Source organism: Oncorhynchus gorbuscha, linkage group LG26 (assembly GCF_021184085.1).
Source record: "Oncorhynchus gorbuscha isolate QuinsamMale2020 ecotype Even-year linkage group LG26, OgorEven_v1.0, whole genome shotgun sequence".
Classification (NCBI taxonomy): Eukaryota; Metazoa; Chordata; class Actinopteri; order Salmoniformes; family Salmonidae; genus Oncorhynchus; species Oncorhynchus gorbuscha.
Window position 1 is genome coordinate 29,350,089 of NC_060198.1, and position 11,090 is coordinate 29,361,178.

The 11,090-nt window shown below is 45.4% G+C and overlaps 1 protein-coding gene across 1 annotated transcript; it reads left to right on the forward strand.

Moving 5' to 3' along the window:
- Positions 1–1,163: 1,163 nt before the first annotated feature.
- On the forward strand, positions 1,164–11,080 carry LOC124015247 (mitogen-activated protein kinase kinase kinase 14-like). The gene is given in 17 exon segments (XM_046330333.1): positions 1,164–1,355; positions 3,032–3,295; positions 3,391–3,472; positions 3,642–3,876; positions 4,249–4,412; positions 4,414–4,630; positions 4,725–4,859; positions 4,956–5,085; positions 6,353–6,481; positions 7,884–7,991; positions 8,108–8,268; positions 8,414–8,564; positions 8,644–8,964; positions 9,110–9,222; positions 9,392–9,533; positions 9,718–9,818; positions 9,970–11,080. Coding segments are annotated over 16 exon segments (2,613 nt in total). The 5' UTR covers positions 1,164–1,355; positions 3,032–3,036; the 3' UTR covers positions 10,135–11,080.
- The last annotated feature ends 10 nt before the right edge of the window (positions 11,081–11,090 follow it).

Below are 11,090 nucleotides of genomic sequence, written 5' to 3' on the forward strand. Positions count from 1 at the left end.
CTGGTCCCTATGGTCAGAGTGGTTTTCTGGGCTGTGGAGTGCAGCTCTACAACCTATCATTAGCCTGTAGTTTTCATAGTTTAACCTCTTCAAGAGTTTTTTAAGAGGGCAAATTACTTGTGAGTGGCCCATCAAGGCCAGAGGATGTAGGCTAATCCCAGGATAGAAAATGATAACATTCACTCTGTTTATTAAGCGATTTGATACAAGCGTTGGCTGTTTGACATGTCCAAATGTGGTCCCTGAGTTTCCTTGCCCTTTAGTGGCTCTGTTCTGAGTAGTTTGTTGTTCCTCTCTCAAAAAAAGAGGAAACCAAAAAAGGAACTGAGATTTTCCCAACCTCAAAAAGGAGGCCAACCTTATCCCTGCTATAAATTAAAACCTCACAATTCTCACATGTAATCCTCATGGGTCATCCTGATGTTTTATTTATTCAAATGATTATAATAAGAAGGGGAAACATCAGGGGCTAAAAGGTTGGGAGTTCAACACACCATAACTAAAAATCATATAGTATAGATTATACAGACAGAGGGGATTGATAGCAGCATCATTGATTTATGGGAGCACATAACTTTGGTTATATGTAGAACAGAACCATGGTGTTCCTGTTGACATGATTGATGTGACTACTCTGGCAGGATGGAACCCAGTGGCTTATTCATGCATCATCGTTTGCTTGGTATTTGACCCTGAGTGTGTTTTAAGAGCATAACCCTGAACCTTGACCCCTTTCTGCAGCCCCAACACATCACAATGAGAGGCTTAAAGTGTGGCCAAAGAGTATAACATAGTCTAGTAAATAACTAACACGTGGCCCCTTACTTTGGGGAATTAGATCTTCAGGGTTTGTTGTTTTGGGTCCCAAATGAACATTTGGAGAGTTAAGACGGGTTAGTTTTGGACAGTGTTGCATGTGCCTTTTAATAATGTGCTCTAATTTTTCCTATTATTTAAGGAGAGTGAAAATGGGACAGAAAGACACTGAGCATGAGCGAGAGAAAGTGCATAAAGAGCAAGACAGCCCTGCTGCTGCAGGGAAAAGAGGGAGGGGGATGTGGGGAAGTGAGATGGATTTCCCGTAAATCACCATCAACCAATCACAGCTCCTACCCAGGTTGGCAGTGGGCCAGTGGGATCAAGCGACACCAAGCAACCGAGATACACAGCAAGATTACAGAGTGAAGTAGAGAGAGAGAGAGAGAGAGTTGAACGAGACCTATATTACAGAGAGTGAGTTATTATTTGTACGGATAGGGGTATATGCGAGCAGAATATTTGACTTCAGTTTAGTTTAGTGAAAAACGGATAACCAGAAGAGACTGCAGACCTGCAATTCAGACCTGCCTCTGTCGGTAGGTCTATGTTTCCTTCCTCAATGTCTATTTTTCCGTCCAGTTCTTTGTCAAAGGGCCTGTTCTTACTACCACCCCACTTGATTTCAGTTGGGGTGTGGTGCTGTGTTTTGGAGGAGGGGTACGTGTGCGGGTCTCTCGCTTTAGCAGGAAGTGATGATCAGTGAATGAGAAAGCTGGTGTGCCTGGTCAGAGTCTGGGTGAGACAAAGTGTGTGGAGGAGGGGACAGAGAGATAGACAGGAAAGTGGAGAGTAAGAATAACAATAACGAGGCTATATACAGGGGGCACTGGTACCGAGTCAGTGTGCAGGGGTACAGGTTAGTTGAGGTAATCTGTACATGTAGGTGGGGGCGAAGTGACTATGCATAGATCACAAACAAACAGCAAGTAGTAGCAGTGTACAAAAGGGGGGAGGGGTTCAATGTAAATTGTCCGGAGGCAATTTTATTAATTGTTCAGCAGCGTAGTTGAGTATTTGCTTGGCAGTCAACCTGAGCTTGGTGTGTCATAAAGGGAACCGGGCACCTGTCTAAGGGAAGATCAAAAGTGAGTGGGAAAGATAAAACTCCTGTGAAGTGCTGGCACACTGATGCAACATGCAGCAACCCTACAGCTCTGCAGCTCTAAGCTTACAGTGTTCACTAAGCAGGCCAAGGTCCAAAGCCTCTCTGGCATTTCTCTACTGAATTAATGCTCAGATCATAGGGGTTTTCATTTGAAAGACATACTCCATGCTTGATGCTTGTTAACTGACAATAAATACAGGAATACATCATACACCTATATACTGTTGTTGTACAAACATAAATTATGCCATGTTTGACCAGTCTAGCTCATTGCATGTTATCCCAGCAGTTTTCATGTGTATTTTATTTCGCATAGAGGTTGTCAGAGAGTTTCAACTTAAGGTGTACATCTTGGCAGAGGTTGTGCAACATTGTTTTGTGCTGCTCGACCTATATTGCACCCTCCAACACACACTCCTTCTATTCTGTGGAACTGAGGCAGGCCTGTTCCTTGAACATGCCATGTAGCAGTCTTCACAACACAACTACTTCCTGGTGTTAACTACACAGTTGTAACTGTCAAAACAAGGCCCGTGATCGAGTTTCCTGTTTCATTCGCTCACCGCAAAACATGAAGTTTCAGCAGAGAAGGAGTTGCGATCAAGTTTCTGTGTCAAGCATACACTTCCTCCATGTTGAGAAAGTGATGTGTTTCAAATCAAATCAAATTTATTGGTCACAAGAAAAATATTTGCTTTCGAACTTTGGAACGAGGCGCAATACAAGGCAGAGATAAACAATTACTAGATTGACTTGTTTCACCGCCACACAAAGCCGGCCATTGTTCTGTTCTTAGCAGGTGCAAAGTTCAGTTGACATGAGGAAGGCTCTTTCCAGAAGTGAATAAGCTATACTGGAGTTTTTGATAACCCACTCGATGTCCCTGCAATCACAAGCTCTGCTCTGCTCTCTGCTAATGGAAAGGTGTGAGGATCGCTTAGATCAGCAAGTTGGTAGTTGTGGAGATGTGCTTCAAATGAAGTGCTGTACACTGAGCTGTTCAAGGACGGAACGTTTTGAATAGTTCAACCAACAGCAAAAATTAGTAAACAGGATAAGACCATGTTTTATTCTGAATTGATCATTTTCTGTTTCCTTCTCCAGCAGGTGAGATGGCAGTGAGGCAAAGGATCTTTAACTCGACCAGACCGTTCTCAGGGTCACCCCAAATAGAGCTGAAGGGGTCTTACCCAAGCCTCCCCAGCCCAGAAGACAGGACGAGTGACGAGGAGGGGAAGGAGAGCAAAGGGGACTTCATGCCTTGTTTAAAACCCAGAATAATTAAAGTCCTAACGAAGGGCACAGCAGAACAAGTGGGTGAAGCAGGTCCACTGAACTATCAGAAGAACTCGTTCATAGCCCAGGCTGAATGTGAGTATACTAAGGAGGGCAATACTAGTTTTGATAGGGTTAATTACAGAGAGAGAATGGCACCAAGCTAACACCTGCTGTCTGTGCTTCCCCAGGTGAAACCCAAGACTCCCAGCAGTTCAGCCCTTCCTGCTCCGAACGCTCCTTTGTCGCGTCCCCCAACTGCTTAATCAACCGGTATGACCTCACTTATTCCTCCATAACACACTCCATCATTATCTCTTCTCTTCTCTCTTCTCTTTTAACCAATGCTACAAAGCATTGGTTAAACCACTAATGTCTTCTTACAGTTTGGGTTTTCGTGACAGTACTGCATTCACACAGGCATTGCTGTTGTCTTCCACAGGGACTCATCAGAGCACAACAATGTGGCGTGTTCCACCGTAGCCTCCAACCAGGACAAACCAGGCTCCCCGGCCCACCGCTCACCCAGGAAGAAGCCAAGGAAGAAACAGAAGAGGAAGGAGAAAAAAGAGGAGCAGGGTGAGACAGGGAAGCAGAGACAGAGACGTAGAGTACCTTCTGGTGTCCCTGAGCAGGAGACCCAGACTGGCAGTTCTCCTCAACTGATCCAGACCCAGGTAAGATGAGCACTCTCCCTGTAACATCCTACCGTCAGACACAAAATGGATGACGTTGAACTCTAGTTGAACTTGAAGTGCCTTTCTTGTGATTCATAGTCTGTAGTATGAACCGTAGACAGTCTCATATAGTGTTTGAGCTTCTATCAGCAAACATCCTAGCACAAACATTAGCTTTCCAACCGGGAGGAAGTGATTCAGAGAACTCTTGACTGTCTGAGACAAAGCTTCCTTTCAGGTGTCCATAGTCTTGAAGCCTCACCCACACAGATAGGTGTCTGTGTCAGTATCATTACCTGGAGGTGAAAGCTCTTTCCTGGCAGACAGTCACCTTTAATCACCTGGTGGTGGGTTTGTCTTTTTCCCCTTTAGCAGGACGCTTCAGAGCACCAAAGTAACATCAGCACTTCATACAGTAGCAGTATCCCGAGTTTAGAGGCGCATGACACAAGACGCCCCCCTTACCCCCTCCAGGACTGCAACAGGGGCCCCAGCCATTCCCACCTCTACTGGGGCTCACAGGTGTTTAGCCCCCCCCTCCAACCTCTCCACCTATGGGCAGGAGAGTGACTCAGACTCTCCTCTCAGCAGTGTGGGAGACTGTTCATTAGCCCTAGCAGGGCTCAGGGGCAGTGTCAGTCAGGAGGACCGATGCTACGCAGGTCCCTTCTGCAAAGACGTGGAAAGAGATGTCAGGGAGAAGGAGGGAGAAGTCTCAGAGACTGACACCAACGAGGGCCTGATCTTCAATAAGGTAACTTTCCAGACTGCAGTAGTTGTCGATAAATGCGGTTGTTTACTTGTGGCTCCTTATTATCAGCCAATTGATCTCTCTCATTTCCTATTAGAATATTCAGCCTGTGAATTATGAGTACAGGGAGGGGAAGGACTACAGCGTCTGCAAGTCTATCAACACAGGGTCATACGGGGAAGTGCACAGTGTGCAAGACAACAGAACACACTTCAGATTTGGCGCCAAAAAGGTACAACAGCACTTACACTCTCTGTGTACACTCTCTGTGTGTTATCTCTCACTATTGATAACTATTGAACTCTCTTCTCCCTCTCCTTCCTCCCAGATTCTCCTGAAGAGTTTTAGTAGTGAGGAAGTGGGTACGTGGAGTGCCCTGAAGTCTCCTCGCGTGGTGGAACTCTTCGGAGTGATCAGAGAGGGGCCCTACGTCGTCCTCTTCATGGACCTCAAAGCTGGTGAGCTATACACTATACTGTGCCTCGATCTCAGGCAGTGACCTAGACGCTAGTTGTTTATTCAGCTGTTTGTTCACACTCACCCACCCGCAATAGCTAATAACCCATCCGCAACCACAAGACTAAATGTGATAAAGTGACAATCTGAGGCCTGCACCTGACCCTAACCCGCTATAATATAGAAAAATGCTGTAGGCTACAGTCAAAGACGATAGAATGATTTTTTTGACAAGGGGTGCAGATTTTCTCCTGATTTGAGATACGTTTCAGCTTATAATTTCCGACATTTTGGTAGACTATTTGTTAGTCAACTATAATTAGATACATGCAGCTTCTCTTCTGTCATTATATGTTGCCCTCAAAGACTAAATGAACCCCTGCTCACCAGATTGTCATAAATCAATAGAATGAATGCTTTAATCTCGTTGACATCGGTAGAGTTTTTCTCTGTCATCTTCTTTCGTGGAGCAAAAACATTTAGAGACCAAAAAATAATTTAAAGGAGAACGATTTTCTGTGCTAAATTTCCAAATGACATCAGTTCGACCGGGTGTAAGGAAGTAGAAAGCTGTGAAAACAAGCCAACATGTTTCTGATAAGATTTCAGTTTGGCTTGGATGCATATTTTACGTGGTTGAAATACTATCAGCATACATGATGCTGATAAAGACAGATACCATCTGTAGAGGTACTAACTGAGCATTTGCATTCTCTCAAGATGCTGAGAGAAAGAAATCATATTTCTCCACTCCTGTTCCTGAGTCAGAATTTTGCCTACATTTGGTGTATCATTTTACTGCAAGAAATCCTTAATTTTGCAGGAGTTAATATTAAGGCTATGTGAAGTTATAGACCTAGAGTCAGTGTCCAGATTTCAGTTTCCATTTAACCCATCGGAACAGTAGGCTACAGTTCCCTTGAACTTCCCTATTTGAAGTCCTCTTTATGCACGAATGCATGATAGCATCAAATAATTAAAGAACAACCTCAATGTAGCCTATAGATATAGATTGCGCAGGAATTATACATTTTGGATTTTTTTACATGTATTGTTTCTCATTATTCAACCCGCCCGCCCACTACCCACCTGCCCTTCATCCACACTATATTTAATGACCCTAAACCCGTCCGGGTTATGAGTCAACCACTACTAGACACCTCTGTTAAGAGTTTCTCGAAGGATGCCTCAAATCACCGCTATGATTTTGAGGTGATTTTCCATCACCCACTGACACCTCCTGCCCACTTCTCTATTATCTGCTTCTAGGCTCTGTGGGTCAGCTTATTAAAGAGAGGGGTCGGCTACCTGAGGACCTGGCCCTGCACTACCACTGTCAGGTCCTTGAGGCGCTGGAACACCTGCTGAAGAGACGAGTGCTGCATCTGGACATAAAGGGTAGGCCGAGACATGAGATAATGAAAATGGCTGACTTATGAACAAAACCACAGCAGAAGGTTCATAAAACACACGGTAACTGAATGCCTGGGCACGTACACTGACTCTTACTAGGCATTTTCAAACTAGGTTTGATTATGGCAGATATTAAAACAGTAACTACAAGACTTGTCTAATCAAATCAAATTGATTTATATAGCCCTTCTTACATCAGCTGACAGCTGACATCTCAAAGTGCTGTACAGAAACCCAGCCTAAAACCCCAAACAGCAAGCAATGCAGGTGTAGAAGCACGGTGGCTAGGAAAAACTCCCTAGAAAGGTCAAAACCTAGGAAGAAACCTAGAGGAATCAGGCTATGAGGGGTGGCCAGTCCTCTTCTGGCTGTGCCGGGTGGAGATTATAATAGAACATGGCCAAGATGTTCAAATGTTCATAAATGACCAGCATGGTCAAATAATAATAATCACAGGGGTTGTCGAGGGTGCAGCAAGTCAGCACCTCAGGAGTAAATGTCAGTTAGCTTTTCATAGCCAATCATTAAGAGTATCTCTACCACTCCTGCTGTCTCTAGAGAGTTGAAAACAGCAGGTCTCGAACAGATGGCACATTCGGTGAACAGGTCAGGGTTCCATAGCCGCAGGCAGTTGACATGTAAAGAGGAATAGAAGAAGCAGATGTTCAGGATATTCATATTTTGATTCATATGTTGCCTTGGTGAGAGTAAGTTGTTTCTCTGCTGTTTTTGCAGTTGTTATGTGGAACACAAGAGTCGCAGATCGTGTCTTGATCTCCCGCACCTGTGTTGTGAAACCAGAGCACCACAGGCTGAGAACGCGCCAAGCCGGGAATTTCCCACAGCGTGACTCACCGCTACTCTTTAGAGGGCGCATGCGCTTGCCAGCCAGAGAGAGGGAGAGACAGAACTAGAGGAAGAGAGAGAGCGACAGAGCAAAGGATAGACAGTTGGAACCACATGGCTCAGTGCTCAGATGCCACCTGGTGTCAGATATGCCAAACCACAGGCACAGATACAACAGGGAGGTTTTGCCAAGTCACCTGCTGCCTGTCTATTATGCTATAAGCCCCAGATTCATTCCTTCCCCAACTGTTTCTTAATAGCCAACATGACTTGGATTTGACTCTTTTTTTCCCCCCTGGTTACCAGAACCTTGCCTCGCCTGCATAGCTACAGTGCTGCTAAATATGGCTGTCTCATCCCAGAATTATAGAACAACAATAACCAAATCCAGTATATACCCATAGATTAACGTGTGTGTGTGTGTGTGTGTGTGTGTGTGTGTGTGTGTGTGTGTGTGTGTGTGTGTGTGTGTGTGTGTGTGTGTGTGTGTGTGTGTGTGTGTGTGTGTGTGTGTGTGTGTGTGTGTGTGTGTGTGTTGCAGCGGACAATGTGTTGCTGTCAGAGGATGGGAGGGACACTTTTCTGTGTGACTTTGGACAATCGGAGAGAATGGACATCGGTGGACAGAGCTTAAGTGCATCCCAAGGAGGTAGCAAAATATGAACTCAAGCCCCCACTAGACGAAAAAGGGGGATACACCAAAAACACGTTTTTGACCTGGTTGTCACGTCTGAATGTATACTCTGTGTATGTGTGTGGAAGCAGATCTGAAGGGGACAGAGACACACATGGCCCCGGAGATTGTGAAAGGGGAAACCTGCCGCGGAGCCAAAGCAGACGTGTGGAGCAGCTGCTGCATGTTACTGCACATGCTCAATGGCTGCCAGCCCTGGACACGATACTACTCCCGGCCACTGTACTTCAAGGTATCATTCAACACAACACCACCCTGTCTTCATACTTGACGTCTGACACATATGTAGCTTTTGATGTTGAAAAAAAATGATTAGGCCTCCGATTGGATTGAATCTTCATGTCGTGGATTGATTGTTCATGTGGCTATGGTTACAGATAGCCAATGAACCACCGCCTCTGAGGGAGATCCCGCCCGATTGCAGTCCCTTCACTGCTGATGTCATAAAGGTGGGACTACAGAAGGAGCCCACCAAGAGGGCCTCCGCCTCGGAGCTCAAGGGAAGAGCAGCCAGAGCTCTGGGAGAAGGTGAGGGTGTAGCACCGCCAGTTTTTAGATCAGTCCTTAGATTTTATAACTGACTAACTAACCTACTGTGTGTCTTTAGTGGGAGGACTCAGCAGCCCCATTAGAGGGTCCTTTAAGGAGCCCCTACAGATAGATGACAGCCCCAGCCAATCTAGCCAGCCCTGGCCACCCTTGAACAGAGACACCTGCTCTGAGGAGAGCCCTGAGCTATGGCTGGAATCCATGAACCCAGGGAGCAGGGAGCTGAACAATGATGAGGAGGAGGAAGGCAGTGAGGCAGACACAGAGGAGACAGCCTCACCTCGCTCTCTACTGACACAACTCCATGAATGGCAAAATCCCAAGATGGCCGACGTCACCTCCAACGTATCTGAGCTTGAACTGCGCAAGCTGGAGAGAGGTAAGGGTTGTTGAAACATTCTGTGTGTTTGCTGTCTGTAAGTCTGTGTATCTAAGTTCATTTTACTTGATGTATATCTATGTGTGTCTATATCAACTCAAGTCAACTCCTCTGTTCTTACCGCTCCTCTTCTGTTCGTCTGCAGAGTTCTACCTGACCAGTCTGTCTCAGCTGCACTCAGCAGAAACCCAGGAGCAGCTTCTGTCCTGCCTGAGCAGCAGTGACTGTTACTCCAACAGGGACTTATGGGACAGAAAGGTAGCCCACCATATAAGCCTGCCTTACCTGACATGTTAGATAATATGAACAGCTGTAGAGTGTGTAATGTGTTTCTGTGGGTTGATATATGGGTCTCTCAGGTCACATTAATCAGCCCATTCACGGTTCTCCTTCTCTTTTCCCTGTCTCCCTCCTCCCCTAACTACAGGACTCTGGCCGTTGGTCCATCAGCCCAGGTGACGACCTCAGCTCTGGTGTGTTCTCCTACAACAGCCAACCGGACGGACAAATTCTCAGTATGGACTGGCTGGTTCACCAAAGCCACCTGTCTCCACCCCGATGCTTTGAGGGTGAGCGACATCTCTCGTTAGCTGACCCTGGAAGGTGCTACAGCTCAGGATGTTTAGATAAGAGGATCATGTCATATTGTTTCCCACTGGATAGGACCTCATTCCCATAGCGATATCACTCATGCTGAGAAAGCATGTGCAGTGCACTCATGTTGGCTGTTTCTCTGCACTGTGATTGGCTCAGGAGTTGACGTCTGCATCACGGGCGTAAATGGGCAAAGCATCCGGATACGAGAGAAACGCAGGGTGAAGGTGGGCCACATCGCCACGGGGATCAGCGACCAGGTGAGTGAGGACTCATGGTTGAGTTTTCAATATGCCTCCCTTGACAATAAGTCGTGCACAACCATATTTTCATTTGGATGCTCTTGTCCTTTTCATAGGCGACTACACACAGGCCTTCATTACACCACCTGTGTCTCTCTCTCCCCCCTAGATCTCTGAGAGGGTGTTCACCATGGAGACTCAGGAGCGGGAGCCAGTGGCCTATGATGAGGAGGTGCAGGACACTGGCCTCCTGCTCCGCTGTGTCCCTGCTCCTGACTACTGCCAGGCCTGGAGATGGAGGGTCAAGGAGGGGGTGCTGGAGACCCGTGACTGAGTCATTAACTCCCCCCACTCATCAATAGCAGTCTCATCAAGCATTCAGGACTGTGAACTCACTCTTGTACGCCGGTCTCAGTATATCCTGCTTTTTATCAAACTGTGTGTTATGTCTAATCCTTGTAAGAATCGTACCCTTTTTTTTAATTTTTGCCTAAAATGACATACCCAAATCTAACTGCCTGTAGCTCAGGACCTGAAGCAAGGATATGCATATTCTGGATACCAATTTAAATGAAACACTTTGAAGTTTTTGGAAATGTGAAATTAATGTAGGAGAATATTAACAGCAGGGGTTCAAACTCTAGAACCCAGTTCTGACATTGGAGTATAAAAATGTATTTTGTCAAACAAAACTATGCTCAATTTTATCTCTGGGACACTCATGACAAATCAGAGCAAGATTACTGAATGTAAGTACATTATTTACCTTCAGAGGTGAATGTATGAAACCAGTTGCCATGATAAGTGTTTTGTTGTTGCAATCTCAAACAATAGAATGGTATTTTTTCACTGTAATATCTACTGTAAATTGGACAGCGCAGTTAGATTAACAAGAATTTAAGGTTTCTGCACATATAAGTGTTTGTCCTTGGATAGTTGGATGTTACTTACGTCATTCTAGGTACGTTAGCAGGACACCAATCCCGTAGAGGATAAAGGGACAAATGTCATGCGTTTCTTATAAATGGATATCCCTGTATATTACAGGAGCACACACACACACACGTGGTGTTAGTATTCTCTTTAGAGAAAATGGTTCATGTGAATAAGCTACAACTGCCTTTTCTCAAAGTAAGGTATGGAAAGTCCAATATTGTAAACCTAGCATAATTTTATACACCAAAAACAACAGCCCTTTTCTAGATTTCGCTAGAGCACACCCAACAACAGCACTTACAGTAACATGGAATCATGTCATGAAATAAAAGCTGTACTCTGGAGTAATTCGTA